This window comes from Pempheris klunzingeri, chromosome 10 (genome assembly GCF_042242105.1).
Source record: "Pempheris klunzingeri isolate RE-2024b chromosome 10, fPemKlu1.hap1, whole genome shotgun sequence".
Taxonomy (NCBI): Eukaryota; Metazoa; Chordata; class Actinopteri; order Acropomatiformes; family Pempheridae; genus Pempheris; species Pempheris klunzingeri.
The window spans coordinates 2587820-2613550 of NC_092021.1; the positions used below are offsets into that span (position 1 = coordinate 2587820).

The 25731-nt window shown below is 42.3% G+C and overlaps 2 protein-coding genes across 2 annotated transcripts; one reads left to right on the forward strand and one right to left on the reverse strand.

Annotated features, from left to right (window-relative positions):
- The first annotated feature begins 1680 nt into the window (after nucleotides 1-1680).
- On the forward strand, nucleotides 1681-16259 carry lcp1 (lymphocyte cytosolic protein 1 (L-plastin)). Its single transcript, XM_070838096.1, has 16 exons — nucleotides 1681-1771; nucleotides 6824-6923; nucleotides 7685-7833; nucleotides 8737-8860; nucleotides 9437-9569; nucleotides 10242-10323; nucleotides 10449-10614; nucleotides 11264-11406; nucleotides 11670-11765; nucleotides 11970-12165; nucleotides 12619-12697; nucleotides 12957-13071; nucleotides 14067-14200; nucleotides 14554-14674; nucleotides 15321-15445; nucleotides 15800-16259. Exons 2-16 carry the CDS (start codon nucleotides 6857-6859, stop codon nucleotides 15930-15932), a joined length of 1863 nt encoding a protein of 620 aa, XP_070694197.1. The 5' UTR covers nucleotides 1681-1771; nucleotides 6824-6856; the 3' UTR covers nucleotides 15933-16259.
- A 930-nt stretch (nucleotides 16260-17189) lies between these two features.
- On the reverse strand, nucleotides 17190-23344 carry cnot11 (CCR4-NOT transcription complex, subunit 11). The gene is made up of 7 exons (XM_070838115.1): nucleotides 22567-23344; nucleotides 20730-20894; nucleotides 19949-20101; nucleotides 19292-19494; nucleotides 18975-19177; nucleotides 18125-18221; nucleotides 17190-17745 (listed from the first exon to the last, which is right to left on the reverse strand). The coding sequence occupies exons 1-7, from the start codon at nucleotides 22883-22885 to the stop codon at nucleotides 17548-17550; spliced, it is 1338 nt and encodes a 445-aa protein (XP_070694216.1). The 5' UTR covers nucleotides 22886-23344; the 3' UTR covers nucleotides 17190-17547.
- Between the last annotated feature and the right edge of the window lie 2387 nt (nucleotides 23345-25731).

Here is a 25731-nt window from a genome sequence, read left to right on the forward strand (position 1 = left end):
GAAATCACATAAAGCAGTCTAACCTGACAGCTGCAGTGTCAGCAGGGGGTTCTTGGGGCGGGTTTACAGGGGAACCCCTCAGCGATTCTGGCTGTCAGCGGGGTGGAGCTGTCGGGTGGCAGAGGAGTGGGTGGTGTCAGCTTCCTGCCTGCTGGATCCACTCAGGGTGTCACTGCATCTGTTGAGGTGACCCACTGGATGTTAGACACCTGCAGTGATACTTTGATATAAGTGTCCAGCCCACCAGAGTGGGGACAGAGCAACGTCACTACACTTCTATACAACTACCACAACACAGTTCATTAAGTCTTAGTCACTCGTGCTGCTGATGTGAAGTCTGACTCATCTGTGTTTTTTAGGGCCCGAATATGACACAGCACATTTTCAGACCCAGCAGCTGCATTTTCAGTTATCAGACAGACAATACTGTCATGTCTCTACTATAAATATGAATATTCATGAATTACAGATTGCGGTTTATTAGATTGTCACAATGATCTGATGAGTCAGTATGAGATTCTTTTTGAACTCATAGACACATTCCATCATCCTCATTGTTTATCTAGTTTAACTAGCTAGTCTGCCCAGCCACAGTCTGCTGCTGCTAGAGTCTGACAAAACAGACATAAAGATAGTTTACCTGGAGAATGCAGGGCAACACGAGAGCAGCTCTTGTCTCAGAAACGCTCACTTTAAGAGCTAGTTTTATGAATCCTCTCATTTGAATGTGAGCTCACCAGACAGGTGAGTACAGCACAGCACTGTCTGTATACTTTAGCATACTATTGATCTGGTCTCCACAGTTCCAATGAAAATAAATCTCAATGCTACATACAAATATACATGTCTTTGTGTCAACAGTTTGTGTTTGTGCATCTTTCCTGTGACGTCTTGACAAACCAGCTCACTAAAGAGAAAAGTATGGAAAGAACTTAACTGGTCTGAACTCCTTCTAACACCTTTGGGATGAACTTGGACGGAGACTGTGAGCCGGACCTAACCCCCCAGCTGTTCCACCACCATCTGTTTCCAGGTGTGTGTGTGTGTGTGTGTTAGTGTATTTAAATCTAAAATACCAGGCACATGCACTGCATACCTGTCTATCTTCACACATCTTTTTACCTGTGTAACTGTTCTCTATTTATTTACTTACTTATTTCATCTCCAACCTCCTGTGTATTTCTACCTTTGATTAGGAGACTAGGTGTGTGTCAGTGTGCCCTACCTGTCTGTGTCTCTAACTACCTGTCTGTGCGCCTGCTTGTCGGCCTGTCCCTGTATACATGTTTATCTTTACCTGTCTGTCTCTCTTATAAACTACGTCTGAACTACCTGTCTTTGTATCTGTGTTTCCTTATGACTGTCTGTCTCTCTATTAACCTTATTTCTCTAAACTACCTGTCCATTTCAGACCAGCTGTCTGTCTCTTGATCTACCTGTCTGTGTCTCTGTGGCAGGCAAATGAAGCCCTCAGTCCTGTGACACCTGAACTACCCATGACAGTCCTCCTGTCTATAAAAAAAGTCCTCTCTAATGCACCGGGGGCTCACCTTGACTTGCAGCCAGCGTGCATTGCCATATAAAGACAAAACGCCTTTCATTCCTGTTTTTGAAGTGTTGCGTGTCACTTCCTTCCTTGTAGATTTGAATAGATGCGTTGTCGCTCTGTCTTTCATGCAGTGAGCAGCACAGCGGCCAGACGGAGTGAGAGAGAGAGAGACAGTCAAGTAACCCTCCACGCCCAGAGATCAGCAGCCTCCTCACCGCTCAGGTAACTAATGATGAGATCAGGTAGCCTCTGATACACACAGGTGCTTCCTGAAGGCATCACTGTGGGATGAGAGACACTTGAGGGGATTTTGTTTTATTCTTGTGTTTGTGTGAAAGAAGGAGGGCAGACAAGACCAAGAGGGGAAGACAGAGTCTGTAGTTGTGTTTGTAACCTGATGGTGTTGCATATATTATTGCACAGTCTTCATAAGATCTTTCTTCACTGCAGTCCAGGTCCAGCAAACCTTAAAAGCTACGTTGTTTACATCATATAACTCTGTGCATGTTTTGACAGAAATCATTTCAGACTAGTACAAAATGAGCAGACAAGAGCAGTTAGCGCCGGATTGAGGCCTACAGGGGAGAGGAAGGAGAAGTTAAACCACTACAGTAGCGAGCTGAAAAGGAAGTTTGAGGTTAGCTTCACTTCAGTTACAAGAAAAATCCCTCCAAAGCAGCAAAACAGTTACACAGCAGCTTAGAACACTTTCATTCTTAAGTTCTCTCTTTTAGACAACTTTATGTTGTAAAAGGATGATCAGATGTTGTTAATGAAACCCAATCTTGCGTTAGACACGCTGAAGAGGTTTAGCTCATGCAAATCCTCGAAGAGATGGAGGCCTCGCTACTCAGACACCATCCTGCTTTATTTTCTGGAGCTGATTCATAAAGTCACGTCCATGTGACGCTGAGAGATGCAAGCTGTGACAGATTGACAAATATGGAAGTTCAGAGATAACCAGTGGTGTAACTGAATACTCCTACTCTTCTGTATAATAATTATACTTTTTTAAAACCCTTTCTGTCACTTTTTTCCTGGCCTGTCTCTTCTCTTCGTCTCTCGGCATTTCCTCCCTCTTCTCCATTTTGCAATCCACACCATCAAATCATGTCTTCTTCTTGTCACATGTCCACAGCGTAACAACATTGTGCCACAAATAATCATGTGTGGAAACAGCGTGCTGCGTCTGGTTATATAGATTAAATGAAGCTTTGATACAAAGACTTTGCATCTGTGATTTTTACTTCACCTTATCTGACATGCCGATTCAAATATTTGACTATCTTGTGACACATGACGCATGGATTTAAATATATAAAGTATTTCTTTAAGTACGTTTTGCTAACAATATTTCACTACATTTACTAAAATACAGAAAATCCTGAAGTCCAGAATTTTACTTGAAATGATGTAATGAATTTCTATTGTAATGTAACTACATTGTACTACAATATACAGTATTTCTAAGCGGTCATTAGAACGATTTTGCCAGTCTGATACATTTTCCCAATCATTGATTACTGCACGTACAGTTAAATCCCACCACATTCACATTGTGACTGTCTTCTGTTCCCAGGTACTGTCATCTTTAGTGTAGGAGAGATTTTACATGGAGTAAAGCTGTTTTGTGACCCCCACCCTTCATGGTGTCAGTGGTTGCTCTCACAGTAAATCACAAAGGACGAAGGAGATGCATTTGTTTCTTATCAGTCAGTTGTTTCTTTTTAAAGTTTGAGATCTCTTCCAACTTCCAACAGAACACTTTGTGTTCAGCTACTGGCTGAAGCTGTGAACAGTATCAGTGGTGTTTTAATAAATGACTCTTCTTTTATGTAAAACCTTTAGCGTGGAGTCCCTACTTGTCACGCCCCCTGAGCCAGGTTGTTTTGTTGTATCTTCTTCTGTTGCATGGCATACCCCTAGTGTTGTAAAATAGTTAATCACTTATCAAAATTGTTGCTGATTGATTTTTTTCAGTTGACTAATCAGATAGTTGATTAACTGGTTCCTTAGGGATCAAACCATGAACCCTCACTGTGGTAGTGTGGTAGAACTGAACCCTATGAATTGTTAAAGATGAGCTTATTGAATCAGTGCCTGCCGTAGCAGCTGCTAATCTTCCTCAGGCCCATGACCTGGAAGCATGGGGAAGGGTATGCCATGCAACAGAAGAAGATACAACAGAACAACCTGGCTCAGGGGATGTGACAAGTAGGAACCCCACGCTAAAGGTTTTACATAAAACAAGAGTCATTTATTAAAACAAATCAAGCAAAAGCACAAGACAGTGATGCAGAGTAGATGCCAGCTGTAGCAAAGGAGAAGTGATCACACGGACCAGTTTTATAGCTGGAAAACCCGGTGAGCTTAATCAGCTGATGACCCTCCCACATCAGCCAGTTTGCCTGCTGAGGTCGCCAGGACAGCCTCCTACACAGTGGATTACCTCATACTTACTCCACAATGGAGTGACTAATGAACATGCTCCCAAATGACCAGTGACCTAAACTTCCATTCACCACCATTCCTCTTACCAGAGCCAATCCCCCATCCAGCAACCTCAGATCCAAAGGAGCAAATTAGGGATGAGGACCCAATAAGAAACAGTCACATGAGCAAACTGTTCACGGGTGCATAGAATGAGACAGTTTCTGAACTTGTATTACGGGCGTCCAGGGGAACGTAAAGCGGTACCCACCTCAAATGGCAGATTGTTTTGCATGAACACAGAAAGCACAGGACACAGTGAGGAGCACAGTCAGCAGGAACACACATTCAAACCACCCACCCAAAGTATACGTCAACATGTTGATCTCAAAGTGAGCACCAAAGCTCATCCAAGTGTCCAATACATGGCCTGCAGCTAGAGATAGCATAGTTCAAAACGCCTGGCCTTCCAGCTACTAAATTCACACAAAACTGGAATCAACAAGAGCACAAGTAGCACACCCAAAGGTTCCTCTGAACAAAAGGCTCACTAGCCAACCAAGTCTTCCCGAGACAACAAAGAGGAAGCTAAGCTACAACAAAGGTCACAACAGAACCAACCAAAGCACAAGCTGTATCACTTTCAGCCACAGCTGCTTGACCAAGCTGCCAAGTTGTAGACTCAACCAAGCTATTAGATTTAACCAAGCAAATAGAAACAGTAACAGTGGTGAAGATAATTGAATAATATGAATCTCTGAAAAGAAACCAGAGGGGTTTGTTGGACCGAAACTGAAGAAGTGCAGAGCAGCAGCCCAGCAACGTTCTTAAATATCACCATAATCAGAGCCCAAACAGAGCCGATGACAGGTGAACGTCATCTTCGAGGGAAAATAAAATTGTCATAGCAGCCAGATACATTAAATAACACATGACAACAGGCCCATAAACACTAATACTGAAATATCCAAATATAGTCAAATCCTACAGTGTGCAAAGAGCAAAGTGATTAAAATGCTGAGCAAATAAAACACAAACTTCCAGATTAATAGCAGTCCACATATATTTAAGTGTTCTGTGGCCACTCATTGAAATACTTGGAAATTTCAACCCGAGACCATTACTAGTGGTCATTACAAGACTTTTTTACTTTTGTGAGTTTTTCAAAAAAATGTTATGGTGAAAATCAAGGTCAATGAAGTTGTGGCATACGTGGTTTCTTGCCGGTCTGTCATGTCGCCTGATTGTCGCTGATTGGCTTGGAGAAATCTCGTAGTTCTACTGCCTCATGGTGAGGCGAGGGCCAGCATTTTGAACTCCCACTTAAGTTACCAAATATGGTCCCTTGCCCGATAAAGGGTTCAGAGGTTTGAGGCTGTCAGTCCCTGAGGTTTGATTCAGTCCGATGCTCAACAACATTCCATATTCAGTCATGTGAAGACTGAAATCAGATATATTTTATCAGCGAGTTGATTTGACGATCTGAAAAATGTAGACTGAGCTAAAAAACCAGCTCTTGATGTCTCTGCTCTTCACATGTAGCCTGGAAACAGCCGCACAAGCTGCAGCAGAGAAAATGAAAGCTGGAGTGCTTTTGAATCTGGTGGCAGGCGTAACTGTGGAGGTTCACTTCTCAAGCAAACACACCAGAAAGCTCTGGTTGTCTGTGACAACACAATGAACATCTTAGGATTTTGGATTGTTGTTTGGACAATCTAAAGACCAGACCTTGGGCTTTATGACATTCTTCTTTTTTCACTATAATCTGGCATTTTATTGGCCACACGAATAATCAATAGAGAAAATAATCCACAGGCTAATTCATGATGACAAAGATTTTGGTTGCAGTTATTTTTTTAATCATTTTATTTCATTGAAGAATAGATGCAAGTCATGCAGTGAACACTGAAAGCCACATTTCTTTCTTTCATTTGTCTTTTCTTCTTCTTTGCCACCACACCTCCACGCAGTCTGTCTCGGTGTCCCCCTTCTTGGTGTTGTGCGCCTGGCCACATTTAACCTTTCAGAAAAGGATATGCAAACGTACAACCTCACTCGGAATGAATCATTTCAGGCTGAAATAAAACTTCTCACTTCACTCTTTCTCATCTGCATCTTTTTCCATTCTTAAGAGAAGAGCATTTGTGTTGAGGAAAATATGAGTCACACTGTGACATATTTACTGCTGCAGTTCAATTAAAACACACAGAAGTGTGGAAGTTCTGAGCAATCTAAGCCTCAAATTTCAAAATAAAGATGGAAAGTCTGATCCTCACTCTTAGCTTCGCCTGGCTTAGCTTAATGACTGGAAATGGAGAAACAGCTAGTCTGTCTCTTTATAATTACCCCTACCAGCACTTCTACAACTCACTGATTAACATGATATATCTCATCTGTTGAATCCATAATCCAGGGGATTTTGTTACCTTTGATAGAGCCAGGCTAGCTGTTTCCGCCTGTTTCCAGTGTGTGTATGTATATATTTGTAAGCTGTGGGGGTTTAATCTTATAATTGTTTGCATTCTTGCAAGGCAAGGAGTTCTCACTGGACCTTCAGCATCTACTTTTCTGGAGTAGTTTTATGTATTTTAAGTAAAGAGTTTGAGTACAGATGACCTGTGGGAGCAATAGACATTCAGCTCTTATTACACACTGAATAACAAACAAAGAAGCACTTCTCAGTCGGCAGGAAGTGCTGCAGAAGCAGGAAGTTGGAGGCTGGCAGAAGTGAGAACTGAGCACTTTGCATCACAGTCCAGAATCAGAAGATACCATCTCAAGTTCCTCTATTTCTGCTTCCCAAGACTTTCAATTTAAGGATGTTGTTTTTTTGTTCTGTGTCAGTTTCAGGTTCCACTGCTAACTCAGGTTCCCAACATGGCTACTACCACGCCGGTCTCTCTTGATGACCAGGAGGAACTTCGAGAGGCTTTTGCCAAGATTGGTAAGAGAAGCAGCATTGGTTACTGTCACTTCCTTTTGTGGTTTTGATTCAGGAAGGACCAGCAGGGGGCTGCTGAGGGCAGGAAACAGGCTGACTCAAAAGCGTCTTCAGCTGTAATGCTACTGTCTTCTTCTTAGTCCATACATATTAATAATGCACCATTTCTGATTCTATCAATATTTAGAGTTTGATCTCACTGATGTTCTTTATGCTTAAGTCTTTTTTGGATCCCACCAGCTTCCACAAAGGAGCATTCCTGTTGTCCACACAATAAAAACAAACAACAGTTTCAAATCACACCACATCAATCAAACAAGAAAAGGCTAAACAAGTCAACTATAAGGATTAGAAGATACGTGAAACGACTCTAAAGATAGAAAATAGTAGCCTGCAATGAAAAGAAAAACAATCCAAAAAGTGCCAAAGCAGAAAAAATCATTTTTTGTTTTAGGAACATTAATCTTTATTTGCTGTTCCTGATGTTTCTGGGTTTTATGCTCCAGACAGAAAAAGCTCTTTAAAGAAAAGTATCATCATATAGTTTTTTCTTGGACATGAAACCACCAGATGCTCCCCTGATGTGTTTTATACCTCTGACCACTAAGCACCACAAAGCAGACAGAAGTCATGCAGACTGAGTGATCTATACTTCCTTATCTTAAATGAACAGCCCTCATCCTGAACCTGGTGTTGAACACAAGTCAGATAATGTAAAGATCATCGATTAACCAGGTTTCCCCCCCCCCCCCAATCCTTTTCAGATGTGGACAACAATGGATTTATCAGCAAGGATGAGCTCAACGAGCTTTTCAAGGCTGCTAACCTGCCACTGCCGGGCTACAAGATCCGAGAAATCATCCAGGAGTTGACCAAGACCAGCGACCAGCTCACCTTTGATGAGTTTACTCAGGTGGATCCTCCTTTCAAAGGACACACAGACAAATGTACAGCGTACAATATAGTGCACAGAGCCTTCAGTGTGTCTGTTCACTGGCAGGTTGAAGATTAGAAACATTATTCAGTCAAAGCTGCTTCAGAGGCTAAATTCATCTTTTATTAAATGTGGTTTTCACATTTTTCAACCAAGTGATTTAGTATTTAACCTCTTAAGACCCGAGCTCTTGTTTGATATGCATTTTTTATTTCTCCTTGCTATTTGGGCTTATTGGACCCTGACAAGTATAAAACCTAAGCATCATCTTTTTACATGGTGTAGTTTTAGAGAAACATCATGTCCACATATGTGGACAATCGGTCTTCATTTCCAGAAAACACCTTTGTGCAAAACTCTTTATTTCCACCCTGAACATAGCAGTTTTTTTCCCTGACTGCTTTTGCATGTATTTATAACACATACAAAACATATTTTGAACATGTTTTGAAAATCACGGTGCAAAAAACAATATGACATATCAACAGTTTTGCCCACATACATGTCCATACGGCCCCAGCTAAGCAGAACTAACTACTACGGTAATATAACCCAAGATGTGATGTCCACGCATGTGTACGCCAGGTCTTTAGAGGATAAGACTCCCAATTGACACAGAGACACCTACTCACAAAACCTGTAAAACTTTTACCAGTACATTGTATTTCATAAACTTACCATCCCTAACACAGTAAAGGACCTCGAAATTGTTCCTAAGTACCTACGTGAGCACATGTGCTTTCTACTACTGCAGATCATCTACCTGTAAATGTAACCCTAACCCTTTTCCTTCAGTTGTCAGAGGTAGACTTTAACCTCCTCCCTTGTCTGGAATGAATAGTTCATGTTGTGTTTTCTGTACATCTGTGTGTCCACCCTCAGATCGTCCACGGGCTGAAGAGCACCGAGGTGGCAAAGACCTTCAGGAAGGCGATCAATAAAAAGGAGGGAATCTGTAACGTGGCAGGAACCTCAGAGCAGTCTGGCACTCAGCACTCCTATTCAGGTGTGCACACACACACACACACACACATATAATAATTCTATCAGATTAAGGTATATTGATGTATAACAGACTATTAAACCAGAACTGAAATGATTAATTTATCAGTCGAACAATTTAAGTGCCACAAATTCTCTGTCTTGATGTGAGATGTGAATATCTGTCGTTAAAGTGGATCTCTTTGGGATTTGGAACAGTACATCTGGAACTGTCACCTTGGCAAACATTTTCTAGACTAGGGAATGAATCAAATGGTTGAAAGAATAACTGTCAAATCACTCGATAATGAAATGAATTGTTAGTGGCAGCCCTGGATTGTCTTACAACTGGTTAGAGTTGATTTGATTAGATTCATTTTGATTTGTCGTGAGGAGAATTCAGTTAGATTAGACGGGAATCATGCAGACTCCGATCAATCAATAAAAAACATGAGCATTAAAGGAATAGTTGGCCATTTTTGGAAATACACTTGTTCAATTATATCACCATTAATTTATTAAAGATAAAAACATACCTGGAGCATAAAAAGGTGTTTATTTAGCTTCTCTGTGATCTGATGTGGGTTTCTTCCATGTGCAGAGGAGGAGAAGGTGGCCTTCGTGAACTGGATCAATAAAGCTCTGGAAAAGGATCCCGACTGTAAACATGTTCTGCCAATGGATCCTGACAGCAACAACCTGTTCACCGCTGTGGGAGATGGAATTGTTCTCTGGTGCGTTCTACTTTAAACATGTACTGTATGATACAGCCCCCAGAAACACCTCAAAATTCCCAGGTTTAAAGGAATAGTTTGACATTTTAGATATCGGCCTGTTTGCTTCTGTGCAGAGAGTCAGATGGTCAGAATGATGCTCCTCTCATGTCTGTTCTGTTGTTTTTACACTGACACAGTTGGCTATAGCTTCATATTTAACATTCAAAAATGTGTGGCATCGATCTGAACTACAGACTGTATAAAACAAGTGATGTCACACATTGGTGTGTGGACTACTGTTCTGAAGCCTCGAGTGTGGCATTGTGGCCGTTGCCATCTCGGTTCTCTGGAGCCAGAAATGACCAACAGCTGACCCATTAGGATGGAGAGACATTTTCCAGACAACCAAATCACCTACAGTTAGGTTTCATGAGGTGAAAACACACTGCAAAAGGTTAAAGTCCTAAGACGAAAACAAGTTCAAAGCTCTCTAAACGAAGGCATGCCTCTGTCCTGATTGACAGATTGGCATGTATGCAACTTTTCAATCACAAGGTCTGAAACATATCCTGACTTATCATCTTTTTAAATGAGAGCATCCAGTCAAACTGTTCCTCTAAAACAGGCTTTGGGTTGTGCTTTATTGTGTAAATGCGTCATGATAATATTAAAATGTCGTTTGCTTGTTAGTAAGATGATCAACCTGTCTGTCCCCGACACCATTGATGAGAGAACCATCAACAAGAAGAAGCTGACGCCCTTCACCATCCAGGTGAGACAGGAAGCCTCTGCTGAGGAAGACCGGACCCTCATCTTCAGCGTGATCACACTGTACATGCCACCTGCTCTGAGTCTTGTCTGTCTTCACAACCTGCGTTGTGTCATTGGGTCCAACAGGAGAACCTGAATCTGGCTCTAAACTCGGCGTCGGCCATCGGCTGCCATGTAGTGAACATCGGAGCTGAGGACCTGAAGGAGGGCAGGCAGCACCTGGTCCTGGGTCTTTTGTGGCAGGTCATTAAGATTGGATTGTTTGCCGACATCGAGCTCAGCAAGAACGAAGGTGAGCGGACAGAATACAAAATATAAAGAACATCACTTAGTTTAATGCATGTAACTAACCGACCACCCACTAACGCTAACTACAGCCTCAAAAAAGAATTTAAAGGAACAGTTCCACATGTTAGGAAAGGCTTATCTGCTTTCTTGCCAGGAGTGAGATGTTCAGATTGATACCACTCTCATGCCTGAACGATAAATATGATCAGCAGCTGGTTAGGTGAGGGGGGGAAGCAGCTAGCCTGGCTTTGTCTTAAGGTAACAAAGTCCACCTCCTAGCACCTTTAAAGGTCACCAATTAACATGTTATAGACTTTCTTAAATCAGTACAAAATCCAAAGTGTTAAAAGAACAATGAAGACAAGTCTTGTCATCACAGTGAGGTTGCCAGGCGACGAGCAGAGACACCAGGAAGTCACCGCAGCAGGCCACAATATAGTCCTGCATAAAACCACAACTTCCTGGTTTTGCATGAACAAGATAGAACAGGACAGTCTTTGAGCTTCAGAGCTACTTGTAGATGGTTTTATTTCCTTTTGCACAGAGCCAGGTCACCGCTTCACATTCACACCGTACAGACATAAGAGGTATCAGTCCGAACATTGTGTGGACCTTCAGTGTTCCACAGTGATGTTTTTGAATTTACTTTGTAGCTCTTATTGCTCTGCTGCGCGATGGAGAGACTCTGGAGGATCTGATGAAACTTTCCCCTGAGGAACTGCTGCTGCGTTGGGCCAACTATCACCTGGAGGAATCTGGCTACGGCAAGATCAATAACTTTAACTCTGACATCAAGGTGATCATGCACACTCACACACACTCACACACACTCACACACACACACACACACACACACACACACACACACACACACACACACACACACACACACACACACACACACATACACACACATTTACTATGTAGTGTCTCCTATTTTTACTTACATTTCTTGTGCCTACTTTCAAAGACAAAACATGAAATAGATTCAATATGTGTTTATTATTTCTTCAGTTTCAGACCAAATCATTTGAACCACATGGTTTCTGTATGTTTCAGGACTCCAAGGCGTACTACAACCTCTTGAGCCAGGTGGCACCCAAAGGAGACGAGGAGGGGATCCCCCCCATCGCCATTGACATGTCAGGGCTCAGGGTAAGAGACATATATAATATATATATAATATAATCCAGTACAATATAACACACCTTTAACTCACCTCGTGGCTGTAGGACAGAAGGTGATATTGGTTTCTATAAAACTGACCTGACGTGTCGTTCTGCTCTTATTTGGAGGAACTGACTCCAAGTGTGTGAATATGAAAATGAATTGATTTACGTTTAATCTCCATCTGTGCAGGAGAAAGAGGACCTGAAGCGAGCAGAGTGCATGCTGGATCAGGCCGAACGGCTCGGGTGCAGGCAGTTCGTCATGCCAGCTGATGTCGTCCGAGGCAACCCCAAACTTAACTTGGCTTTCGTCGCTAATCTGTTCAACAAGTACCCAGCTCTGAAGAAACCAGAGAACCAGGACATCGACTGGAGCTCTATCGAAGGTGAGATTGAGAGAGTCTGTTTATCTTGACCTTCTGCAAAACTCTTAACTCAGACATGTAAGTAAAATGAATTTTAAATAATGAAGATAGATTTCTGCTGTGATATTTAACATGTAAAAAAAACTATATAGTCTAACAGCATCCCATCATCTACAATCCACAGCTCTTTTCACTCACATAACAAATATAGTTTATGTATTTTTTTATTGTAAATTTCTATTTTTGCTTTATGTTTTTTTTCTCCTTATTATGTTTTGTGTGCAAACCAGATTTTCATAGAGCTGTTAATATCATCTTTTTAATCTTATTTTGTTTATTGTGTCTGCAGCCAAACTTACACATATTCATGAGGAGTATAGGTGACAACAGAAAACAATGTCCAAACTACATCCAAACACAGTTTTAGTGGCATTAACAGATTCAGACGTTATCTTTCATAATGTTTCCCTCCAGGTGAAACCAGGGAGGAGCGCACCTTCAGGAACTGGATGAACTCACTGGGGGTCAACCCTCGTGTCAACCACCTCTACGCGTAAGAATGCTCCCAGCTTCACTTCAACTTTGACATCTTTAATTTGGGAGAATTCCAGTTAGTCAACATGAGTCATCAGTGTACAAGTTACTGTGCTAGTTAATGTGACTAACTGCAGTACTAGTACTGGACACCTTTTAATAACATGGAGAAGATGGAGCTAAATACACTTTAGTACACCTGATAATGCAGACAGAGGTTCCTGTTTCACTTTGTGTGTGTGTGTGTGTGTGTGTGTGTGTGTGTGTGTGTGTTGCAGAGACATTGATGACGCCCTGGTCATCTTCCAGTTGTATGAGAAGATCAAGGTGCCAGTGGACTGGGACAAAGTCAACAAGCCCCCGTACCCTAAACTGGGCAGCAACATGAAGAAGGTACGACAGCCAATCACAATTCCACTCTGCCATGATCACCAGGGTTGGGCCAGTGTAAAAGTGCTCAAACCAGTTTGACATTAAGCCAAAAACTGGGTGGGACCGTTAGTACAGAATTTTACCACTAGGTGTCGCTCGTGATTCAGCCGCTCCCCAGTGGAAGATAAATGAGAGCCATGAATGAGAGAGTAGCAGCAATTGACTCTGATGGTCACAGATGCCGCTTCAGTCAAGCAAAGCTCAGACTTTGTAAAATATTTAGTCTTTTGTTCCAAACTGACTGGGACTCTTACTGTGAAAGAACACCGACACTAACTGTGCACTCAGACACGGCAGCGCTTTGAGCTGAATGTTAACACAGAGACGTTCAGCAGGTGGAATGGTTTTGTCCAGCAGCTTCATTTAGTGTGTTTGCACGCTAACATGAACTAACATGAACAATCTAACTAAGGACATTTACTCAAGGACTGTAGTTAAGTACAATTTTGAGGTGCTCTCATTTCTCCCACTACATTTCAGAGGAAAACACTGTACTACATTTATCATACATGATAAGATGCAGTACTATACTTCTAATCTACCCAGTAGTACACAAAGGGTCTAAACTTGTCAACATGTTGATGAACCAGACACTATAATTCCCTTATATTCATTTTCTCTAATTCTTTTTAAAGCATTTGTTAGTTGTTAGAATAATATGACACTGTGAAAGCACTACTTTAACTTTTGTTACTTCAAGTGCATTCCACTGATAATACCTCTGCACTTCTGTATTTGTCCGACAGCACACTCAGAAATGTACCACATTTAGTCTGCATGTTGTGTGGTTGGTGTCTCACTCTTCCAGTGTGAAAACACACACACACACACACACACACACACACACCCTGCTTAGAATGAGTGTGTAGTTTAGATTCAGGTCTTGATTCTAGAGCAGAGAGAAAGTGAAAAATCATCTCAGCTGTACTGAACTAGTCTTTTCCCGTCTGTTGCAGTTGGAGAACTGTAACTACGCAGTCGAGCTGGGAAAGAAGGAGGCCAAATTCTCTCTGGTGGGCATCGCGGGTCAGGACCTGAACTCAGGGAACCGAACCCTCACCCTCGCTCTGCTCTGGCAGCTCATGAGGAGGTGACTACACTGATGGAAAACTTCTTGTGCCTACCGGTCGTTCTGAACCCAAAATATGTAACAACTGTGGCCATGTGTGAAAATACCAGAGCTTTCTTTGCAGGTCTCATAAAGTCTTTGAAAGCATTGAATTACCAAAGTTACAATTCATCATGAGGAGAACATTAATGTCTGAACCACATTTCATGACAATCCATCCGGTTATTTCAGTCTAAAGTGGTGGATGAGCTCACAGTCAACTGTTAGATAGAAATCACGTCTGCTAATCCACACTAGCAGCCCTCTGTGTAAAACCTCAGAACATGTCCCCTCGTCCTTGGAGGACACTTCCCTCATGCTGTCTGTCCCCTCAGATACACCCTGAACATCCTGGAGGATCTGGGCGACGGACAGAAAGTGATCGACGACACCATTGTGTCCTGGGTCAACGCCGCGCTAACGCAGGCTGGAAAACCCACCATCTCCAGTTTCAAGGTGAAAGACAGCTCCAGTTTATCTGGAGACGGTTAAAGTGGTGATAAGATCATGACATAGTTTACTGCCATCAGTAGCCAGAGTGGACATTTAGATCAGATCATTATACTGTATTTACAGAGTTTAGGACACGTCTGTATGTAAGACAGCTTTTTTTGTTCCAAACATTAAATTATTGAAAAGCTTTATTCAGAAACAGGCTGACACTAAGACACAGATGTGATGATTAGAGGATTCATGTTGTCATGGTGTCCAGGATCACTTTTTATTCTCACTATGTAAAGCATCCTTGGGTTTCCTAAAAAGGCGCTATATAAATCCAAGTTATTATCATTACTATTATCACGGTTGTGTTACTTCCCAACAATAACCTAAAGAATCATTTCAATGCCTTTCCTACCTTTACATGTCTAAAGATGATGAGCATCCTTGCTTCCTGTGCAGATTTATTTCACAAATTCACAGCTTTATTTGGAGAAGTAGAATCTTAATAACAAAGTGCCATTTTCATAAATGATGTGCTGCATTTGAGGATTGCAGATGGTTCTGTATGTACATGAGTGGCCCTGTGCTCTGAATGTTCTCTGGAGTATTTTGTTGTAGAAGCTCAACACGTGTGTGTGTGTGTGTGTGTGTGTGTGTGCAGGATGGGTCTATCGGCAGCAGTATGCCCGTCCTGAACCTGATCGATGCCATCCAACCCGGATCTATCAGATATGACCTGCTGAAGACAGAAGACCTGACTGAGGAGGAGAAACTCAACAATGCAAAGTACGTACAGATTTGTTACCCAGTCATTTTTTTCACGTCATCTCAGTCTGTTTAAACATTGATGCTTTTAAAATCTCTACAAGGTCAAACTTTTCAGAATCTTTGAAACACTGAGTTCTTGATTTCAGACAGAAGCACCTTCTCATTTCTTGTTCCCTTTAAAGAAAAACAACCTTTGACCAGTGTCAGATTTGGTGCTTGTGATCCTTGTTAGAGTGCCAATCAAAGAATCATACCAAGATGACTCATTGATTGGCATAGGTCATACAAGTGTGTCTCCACTTTCAGGAGTAAGGTCTAATTAGTGTGTTAGAGAAAAAAAACCCTCTACAGCTGTTGTCATTGTGTTGCCAGGTACGCCATCTCCATGGCGAGGAAGATCGGCGCCCGGGTGTATGCCCTGCCTGAGGACCTGGTGGAGGTCAAACCCAAGATGGTGATGACAGTGTTTGCCTGCCTCATGGCCCGCGGCATGAGAAGAGTCTAAAGACCCGGATGAGCACAGGATGACGAAATGAGGAAGTTCCGCTTTATATTTTTAACTTTGATGAGAGAAAAACTCTCCTTTGTAGTGGAATAACCCGACACATTGGATAAAGGTCCCTAACAGGCTATGGATACTGTTACATTTCAAATGTTCCTGTTTGAGCTCTAAACTCAAACACAAGTTTTCAAGAGTTTCTATTTCGAATCATGAGGTATGCAGAATTTGTTTTTGTGGTCCATGTGCTTTACCTTCAGCTGATTACAACCATTCCAGATCAAAAACTTTATGCTAAATGTACGCAACTAATAAACAGATTTTTGTATTAAAGATGGCGTTCTTTGATTGTATAAAAACTCTCCTGGTATGTCTCCTGTTTGAAGAGATTGTCCTGTCCTGTCCTAACGCACCTTGGAAACCACATCTTTGGATTGCAGGTCAAGACAAAAATCTAAAATGTTTTAGCTGACCTTCAGCCAACTCTGTGATCACACAGGCATCGTGATGATGTGAACGCTCGCAAGTTCTAAACATGGGAGTCTTTCATCAACCATCATGTGTGAGGTCATAAATGCAGCAAATTCCTCCTTTTTACATTTTGTGTTTTGTGCAGATTAAACAAATTACATGATGTGTTCATCAGTGAGCTTTAGAGGATTTTGTTACCTGTGGATGGAGCCAGGCTGTTTCCAGTCTTTATGCTAAGGTAACCAGATGTTGACAGTTGGTCGTAGCTTCTTTTATAGCTGTACAGACATGAGTGTTAGTCTGAGAATCTAAACTCAGAGAACAACAGGGTTTCCATGCTCTTAACGGACAGAATATCTAAACTATTCCATGACTTTTCAAGGACACTTAAACTTTCTCTCTGAATCGACACCTGAAGTTACTACATTGGACAGATTTCCTTAAAAATAATAAAAATGGTTTTCCATAAAAATATTTTTAAAAAGCAATACATTGTTGGTGTAAAATAACAATAGTGCCCTAAAATCACCTGAAAAGACCCATTTTTTAATCATAATTTTCACCAATAGTCAAGTCAGCATGGAGGTATTAAATGATATTTATGATCCTAGTTTTTGCTGACAGGCCCTCAGTCAGTCCAGTGGTTCAGCTGAGCTGAGCCAAGCGTCCTCCTGCTGCCAACATTGGGACTGAATGTCTGTCCAGTATCCAACTATCCAACTGACTTCATCGCGCTACAACTGCTGATACACCACATGAACATGAAGTGAAGAAACATACAACCTGAAAGACTCAGTTAAACAATTTGTTTAATAAGAGAAACCTTGCAAGATTTTACTTCCAAAGGAAAGAGCACTGGTATAAAAATGCGATGCTGAACTGAGAGTGTCCTTGTTTTAGTTCTGGAAAAGAGAGAGGGGAAGATGGTGACAGAGTTCAGAGGCAGAACTGGAGCAGTGAGAGGACAGGAGATTTGAGAGTCTGAAGAAAACCTCACTACATATTTACAATATTCCCGTGTGAGCCGGCTGCACCACTTTCTGCTCCTGTGATGTACAAAGACATAAAGGAGGTTCCTGGTGAACCACGCCGTGTCCCTTTGACATTTTTGAAAGGTGGCATTATTTTCTGTCTCTGTCTGAGAGGATCTTTATTTGGCAGGTTTGGCCTCGGCGGGGTTTTCTCCGGTATCCAGGGTCTTGAGGAGGCGGAAGAGGCCGGCGGCTTCGCGGATGCGACTAAACTCGATGCAGAAGGCCTGGACCTCGATGAAGAGGTCCTGCACATTAATGATCTTGTTTCGGATCAGCGACTGGAGGAAGACGCAGACCAGACGGACCAGGCGGTTCTGGGGAAAAGCACAAATATTGCACACTAATCAAAACAAACTGAAACTTCTTCTGCTAAAACATAACATTTCAGCAGAGTCTTCACGAAGGAGGAGGTTTTACAGCACTGTTGCATCAGTTTAGCTCAGAGGAACTAATCAACTCCCTACAGGCTACGTCCACACTAATACATTTTCATCAAGCATTTTCAATCTAAAACCATCTCCATCCTCACAAGAATTTAAGCACCGTTTCAGAAATAATCTCTGTCTATACCATCACCTGAAGGTGCATAACATATCTACATCGATAGAAAATAACAAAAGAGGCATGCTCAGCTCAAACTGGCTTTACCAGCATAACTCAGGTTTTATTAATGTTGTCATTGAAGAGCCGTACCTGCATGTATTTGTCTTTGATTTGCTCACAGGTGGAGATGCAGTTGGAGATGTAGAGGTGGATGAACTCTGGAGGTAAATCCACAGCTGTGGTCAACCTGACGAAGCATGAAAGACAAAGACTCCTTTAAAGAAACTTTAAGAATCCTGCCTGCACATTATCCACTCTGAACACAGCTGCCATCAACAGCAGTAGCTGAAAAGTAATACATGAATACATTCAAGAGTCTGCGGTGAAAAATGTGCAGTGTTGATCACTTGAAGGAGAACTCCAGTATATTTAAACCTGGGCTCATTTTGCATATATTGGTGTCTAAATAACATGTAGGCACAAAAAGTTTTCTAGCAGATCCAGTAGATCGTCTCAGCCGCAAAACAGTGTGTTCTGAAATGACTGTTTCTGTCGATGGAGTTTGGTGTCTTTGAAGAGAGCAAGATAACAACTGTTTGTGGTTAAAGGAAAAGTATCTCACAGGTCTGTCTCGGTAGGGATCCTTCCCATGATGTTAGAAGACGTTTTCCACAACAACCTGAGCCGCAGCAAAACAAGCACTTTTACTGGACGTACTTTGATTGGTGGGAGTTTCCCCTAACGATTACGTTGCCCGTTTCTACTGAACCAATTCCAACATTGTTACCAACTAATAATTTTGAACCCAAAATATGTAAAAATAGGGCCCAGGTTGTAAGATTGTAAGAGTTACCCTTGGAGCGAAGTAAAGACATACAGTGGGTAAGTTACTCAAGTGGTTTCACAGGGTTTTATTAGTACTTTTACCAAAGTAAAAGCATCTGGTCTTCAGTGACAGAAGATGAGAAATGTGGAGCAGAGTCGTAGCTGTCCACTGTACCTGTTGACGACCTCCATGGAGTGCAGCGACATGTCCATGTTGACCAGCACTGAGAAATACTCTGTGATCTGGCTGCTCTGCATCAGCTTCAGCAGCATCTCGATGGCCACCAGCGGGTTGTTCTCCACCAGGTCGGGGAGCTTCGCCGGGGACAGGCCGATGTGATACACCAGCTTCGGGTCCTTCTCCAGCTCGGCCAGCAGCTGAAGAGACAGGAGGAACAAAAAATGGGGGAAAAAGTATTGTAGTGATCTTGGAGCTGAGAACCATGAACAGTAAGTCCGACGGACTAACACACTGTAAGAACGGCTGCTCACCTGGGACTGCTGCTGGGCCGACAGCGGGCTCTTGAAGGCCTTGGACATGATGCGTTTGATCTCCACGCCAGTGCTGTTCTTCACACACATGGAGCGATCCCACTGCACGCTGTGGTCCGGCTCGGTGGGGTTCAGCCACGCCAGCTCGTCCTCGCACACGTGCAGAGGAGGCGGCGGCCGGATGAACTCGGGGCGGAAGTGACCTGTGGAGACAAGATAGCAGAGAATGTGTTTAGTTACCAACCTACTGGCGGCCAGATTCCAGTTCATTTTAGATTCATCTTGGCAGCAGATGGTACTCAGTCAACTGTTTGTTCTAGTAACCATGGCAGCAACTGCACCAGCTTTGGAGGCGTCCTCATATTCACAGAGTCAGCACCATTAGTCAGAATGTGAACAGCAAAGAATTCTAATCATCGGACACCACAACAGAGAAACCGATCTTTTTTGCTGACTCGGAGACATTTAGAAAACTGCAACACGGATAAAAACATTCAGAATTTAGAAGTTGACGGGATCTAGTGCAACCTGTGTTTTTCTATGATTTCTCTCTTGTTCTGGAACCTGATCGCTGACACCCTGGACAGTTTAACATGAACTGGAGTATGTAATTGTAATGTAATTGATGTGAACGACATGAGCACGAAGAACACTTACTCTCCAGTGGAGGGCGGGGGCCTGTGACCAGAGACTCTATGATCTGATTGGCCACTGAGCTGTCGAATCCTGAGTTAGACGAGTCCGGATCTGGGTCATTCAGGATGCTGGGGAAGCTGGCCTTGCTCTGAGTAGGCAGCTCTGACTGACGCTCTGCACAACAAGCAAACAAACAATGACAAATTAGTTGAATATAGACAGACAGACAGACAGACAGACAGACAGACAGATAAATAAATAGATAATGGTCAGGCTGATGGTGGAGTGTCGCCTTCTTTCTTCATGCTACTGCCACTTCACAGTTGGGTCAACCTGCAAACCTTCTAAGAACCGTTTTGCTTTTTTGTCATTGCATCACCGTGCATGTCTCCCATTTCCCAGCAACACTAGCTCCAACTTCAGGCATGACAGCAACAACGGTGGATGGACACGTTTTGCTAGCTGCCAGCTGGTTCTTTTGCCGTCGAAATATAATGAAACCGTGCTTGAGGTTAGGGTGCGGTCCAGTAGCAGCCCTCTAACTGCCTTGGTGGTACGAGTGGTTCAACAAACCTGTCTAGCTGCTCAATCGGTTCACTTTGTTACTTCTTATTACACCGAGGAGCAGCGTGAGACTGCTGATTATCCAAACTGAAGAAGTTTAAAGTTTCTTTCACATGGAGCAGATGTATTTCAGTTCATCACAGAGACGCTCTCACGCTTCCGTTGCTCTCCTCTCTGAACAACCTTATATTTTCAGCTACACTGAAATGTGAAGTGAAAGCCGTTGGCGTGCACTGACCTGCTAAGGCGAGCTGAAGCCCACTGATGTCTATGGACTGGGGCATGTTGCTGACGTCCATGCAGGACACCTGTCTGGGCGTCTTCTTGAAGAGGTCCCTGGGTGGCGCCAACATCAGCTGGGACAAGAAGAACTTCTCCGGCTGGGTGATGGGAGGCAGGAAGCCTACGGAGATCACATGACATGAAACAGATGTCTTTGAAGGAGTGCTGATGGAGAACGAGGTTTCACAGGAAGCACGGTTACTTTCTTCATTGGCTTTGCTCCTTTGTGTATTTAACGAAGATTTAGAGCAAATGCCGAATGAAGTTGTGGCACACATGAGGTGTCTTAAAGGGTAAGTGAGGACTCTTTTATCCACAGTGACGTTGGACGCATGACTACTGGCTGACCATCAACCTGCAGACTGTGGGACTCCTTCGCACATGACACTCATACTTCATTCTGAAGTTTGTTTGTCTGTACATTTCTTATATTATTTAGATTTTTTTCATTTAATATCAATTTTCTATTTCACGTTTTTTAATTCTTGGCTCGCTTTATATTTTTTTATTTCTGTATGGCTCTGTATTTTCTAACTATGTTTTTCGGTGCATCAATATACCAAGGCAGATTCCTTGTATTTGGCAATTTTGGCATTTTTTATTATTACTTGCAATTTATCTATTAATTGTCTGGCTTATAAAATGTCATGGAATATGGGAAAATGTCACAACTCTCTAGAGCTAAAGTGTCCTGGATTAGTCCGGTCTTTAGTGGAAACACAAACAGAATGCACAGAGAGGATTTACAGTTCACAGTTCCTGTAACAGTTAAGTATTCAAATATTAAATTCAAATTCACCATTGACTTCCAACAAACAAACTCAGCGAACCCTCTCATTGGTGGAGCTGGAAACAGCTCATGGAGCAAAATACTGCATCCACACAGTGTTTAATGGCATCAGAGACTCTTTTAAAGAGTTTCAGCTAAAACTGCATACATAGATTATACATACACTACTCACTAAAAGTTAGGGATATTCAGCTTTCAGGTGAAATTTCAGGATGAACCTAAAATACATTCTAACCTTTCCAGGTGAACTTAATGTGACCTTCTCTAAACCTTTGAATGCACATGTCCAACTGTTCAGTGTTTCAGTACTTTCTGCACCAGTTGCTGTTCTCTAACAAGAAGCTTAACAGCAACATTCACAACAGGTTTGATCCATGAATCCACCAATACATTTCCTGCTTCAGGTAGAATTGGTATTTAAACAGTCCTCCTCATCCTGCTGTTCACATTCTGACATCATGAGACCAAGACGACACCTAACAGTTGATCAGCAGCACCTCAACACTGGAGGCTTCAAACAGGAAGTCCTCAGACGGAGGTGTTCACTGAGCTTAGAGGGTCACAGAGTGTCATCAGGAGGTTGGAACAGTGATACAGAGACTGGAAGAGTCACAGAAAGGAGAGGAGTGGACGTCCTTTGGCCACGTCCCAATTTATTGAGACACTGAACATGTTTTGTTGTGGTATACCTACCACTGTTGGTAGATTTTCTTCAAATACATTGTTTAAGATGAATAAAATCACCATTGCATGCTTCTACTTAAATGTCCTACTTTCATGATATAATATCACTGTAGCATTCACTTTTTACATTTTCCATATATTTCACCTGAAAGTCGAACATCCCCAACTTTTAGTGAGCAGTGTATGTTCTATGGTATTAGTGTGGACCTGAGGACACAGTATGTTAACACTGCTGGACAACCTCCACTGTCCCAGTCTTGGACGAACAGGATAACATTTAATAAGCTGTGAGCAGTAAAGGCCCCAGTGGCAGACCTACCGGACAGCACCTTCTCCGGCTCCTCGCCGGCAGGTGCGGGGTTCAGCAGATGGGCGAACACGGCGGCGAACGGGTTGGCTGCCAGCGGCTCGGTGCGGTACATCTCCCACAGCAGGTAGAGGGCGGTGAGCCGCTGCGGGGAGCTGGGCAGCAGGTCCGGCTGCTGGAGGAGCATGACCAGCACCGAACCCACCCTAAAGTGCTCCGCCTTCCCGAAGTAATGATGGAAATGGGTGGAGAGGCTTTCGAAGGTGTTGGTGCAAGCCTCCTCCGAGATGATGCTCAGTAGATTGGACAGTTCCTTCGGGGCGAGGGTCATGGTCTCTGACTCTCTGAGGATCAGCACTTTTAGAAAACTCTACTTTATACAAGTTATTACAGAAAAGAAACCATCCCTATAATAGACGACACGACTTATTTCATCTCTGAAGGAGAGAAACAGAGCAGCTGCAGGCTGAAAGTCATCACATGAGCTCCGAGTCCAGTTAGCAACGAGTTAGCTTAGCCTAGCAGCGCTAACTGACAAAAACCGGCGAAGTCATGTCAAAAACTGAAGAGTCCTGCCGGCAAGATCCAGTCAGACCGGCTCAGGGACTATATAACAGTCTATCAAAACCAGCACACGTAAACCGAGGGAACACTCGGTGTGTTACAGCGTTATCCTGCCTGTTATGCTCAAGTCAGTTGCTTTAGCTGTTTAAATTCTGCTTTGACCCCCGCAGGAGCGATGCATTATGGGTAGAGTAGTTCCATGTCATGGTATTTCAACTCCCTTCTAAGCGGGAAACGCTCACACTTTACAATAATAACTGGTAATTTAGGCTGAATTGTGTCAGTACTGATCAGAACCCCATAAGGCACAACTTTTGAAGGTAAAAATGACCACAAAATAACGTTAACTCGACTAGCTAACTGACTTGTTCCTTTACCCAAAAGCCCTTGCAATTTACTTCCGGTGTTTTGCTTACGTCAAACTGCGTAAAAGACTACAGGCTATGATGTACGCACGTTGTCTTTGCCGCAGTTTAAACACAACAGAGCGAATTTTCCTTCAAAGAGAACATTTTACGTGACGTGGAGCAAAGAGATAACCCAAGGCCAACCTGCGATGTTTTGTCAGCTGCTTTTAACAAATTGCGAAGAAGCTAAAGATGGCAGCTTTTAGGCCTCAGTGAAGATATTTTAGAGAGTGGTGGAATTTAATGTCACAGTGTCATAAATGTGTAGGACACTGGCCTTAATCAAATATGTACAATCTATTTTTGCTATATGTCTGCACATAATGGTCATGCATACTTTAAAAGCATATCATAAAATGATGACCAATTGGAAAAGGACCACAGTGGTTGTTATTTGAAAAAGAACAAATGTAGATTGTCAGTGTTATGTTAAAATAAGAATTTAACTGTTACCACTCAATATTATGAAACATTCATTCTGAATATGGTGATCTTTCTGGAGCTGTGTCCTGTGTAAAAGAAATCTGGTTTACCTTACGTATCAAACAATGCAGTGAATGTGCCTTGCATATATATGTATTATAAATAATGTTTGATTCATGTATGTATCATAAATTATTGTATACATCAGCGTGTATATAAAAATAGGATTTATAACATTTCTGCTGGCCCGTGTTAATTCCCTCATAGAACTGTGTTAAAAGAAATGTACAAATGGCTATTCACTATGTTACGGTAACCTGACATCAATGAGAGTCCATCCATCCATCCATCCATCCATCCATCCATCGTCCATACCGAGGGGCTCGAGCCAATCCCAGCTGGCTCTAGGCGAGACGCTGGGTACAATGAGAGTCAGTCAAGTCACATAATCATTTTAGATGTCTGATGTTGTCTTTTAAGATAAGATAAGATAAGATAAGCCTTTATTTATCCCACAATGGGGAAATTCCCAGTCAGCAGCAGTTCACACATACAGAAGTATAAATATATAAAAAAATATGTAAAAAAGAAAAGAAGAAATAAGATATGGAAAAAGAAAGGGAATAAATATATATATGTATACATATACAGTATGTACAAACAATAATTGTATGGTGAATGAATGAGATAAAAAGGCTATTGCACATGGGAGGTTATAGCAGTATAGAAGAAAAATAAGTATAACATTTTATTGACCTAGTTCACAGTAGGCTGTGTAGGAAGGCAGAGCGTGGACCAGCACAGGGGCTCGTCATCTTCTGCTCTTCAGGTAGTGCTCAGGGTCTGGAAGCAGGTTGGGTGCTGAGGACTGCTGTGGTGTTAAGGTGTCCTGAGCTGCTTGGCTGGTCCACATCCTCTCTAAAATGTACCAGGACAGCCAGAGACAGAGTCCTGCCCTAAGAAATTAGATACAAGCTATCTATAGTATGTAAAAAAAAAAAAACGTATCTAACTAAATTATCACTGACTTCTGAAAAGGTGATAAAAGACACAAGATTTATTAAATTACTTTGTTAATGTCATCTACTTAGTGAAAAATCATTGACGTGCAACATCAAACTTCAACTGAGAACTAAATTGTTAAATAACTGTAAAGGAGCCAAGTGTTAACATTGTTATTCCTCTGTCTGGTTCAGGAGAACGTTGAACAAACAAAAGAGTGAGTAAGATAATCATTGAATTGTTAAATGGGTGATAATAATGTTAGAATTATTGCCTTACCTCTGCATGGTGCAGAGCGTCTTTGTGGAGGATCTGAGGCCAGAAGTTGACGGAACTGGATCTCCAGAGTGTTCTGCTTCTTTGTGGTCTCCATCAGAAGAACTCCTTGGCCTCTTAGCACTTATGTGATCTAATCTCTCTACGTGGCTCCTCTTGGTGGAAGCCCAGAAGTTGAGAGAGCTGAATCTTCAGAACTACTTCACTCTTTATTGGGCTGCGAGCCTTTGTCAGGGCGAAGAAGACTGTCAGACTATAATGTTGTTTTCTTCTCTCCGAAACCGAAAAACACCCAACGATTTGTTCAAAATGTGCCAGCTTTATGTATAAATGTCATCTGAACTGTATAAACACCAGTTTACATCAGAAACTAAGCAATAATTCAGTTTAGCTAACATCTATAGCTAGCTAGTGTGACTTACACTACTCACAACAAGTTAGGGATATTCGACTTTCAGGTGAAATATATGGAAAATGTAAAAAGTGAATGTCAAAAGACTTCTTC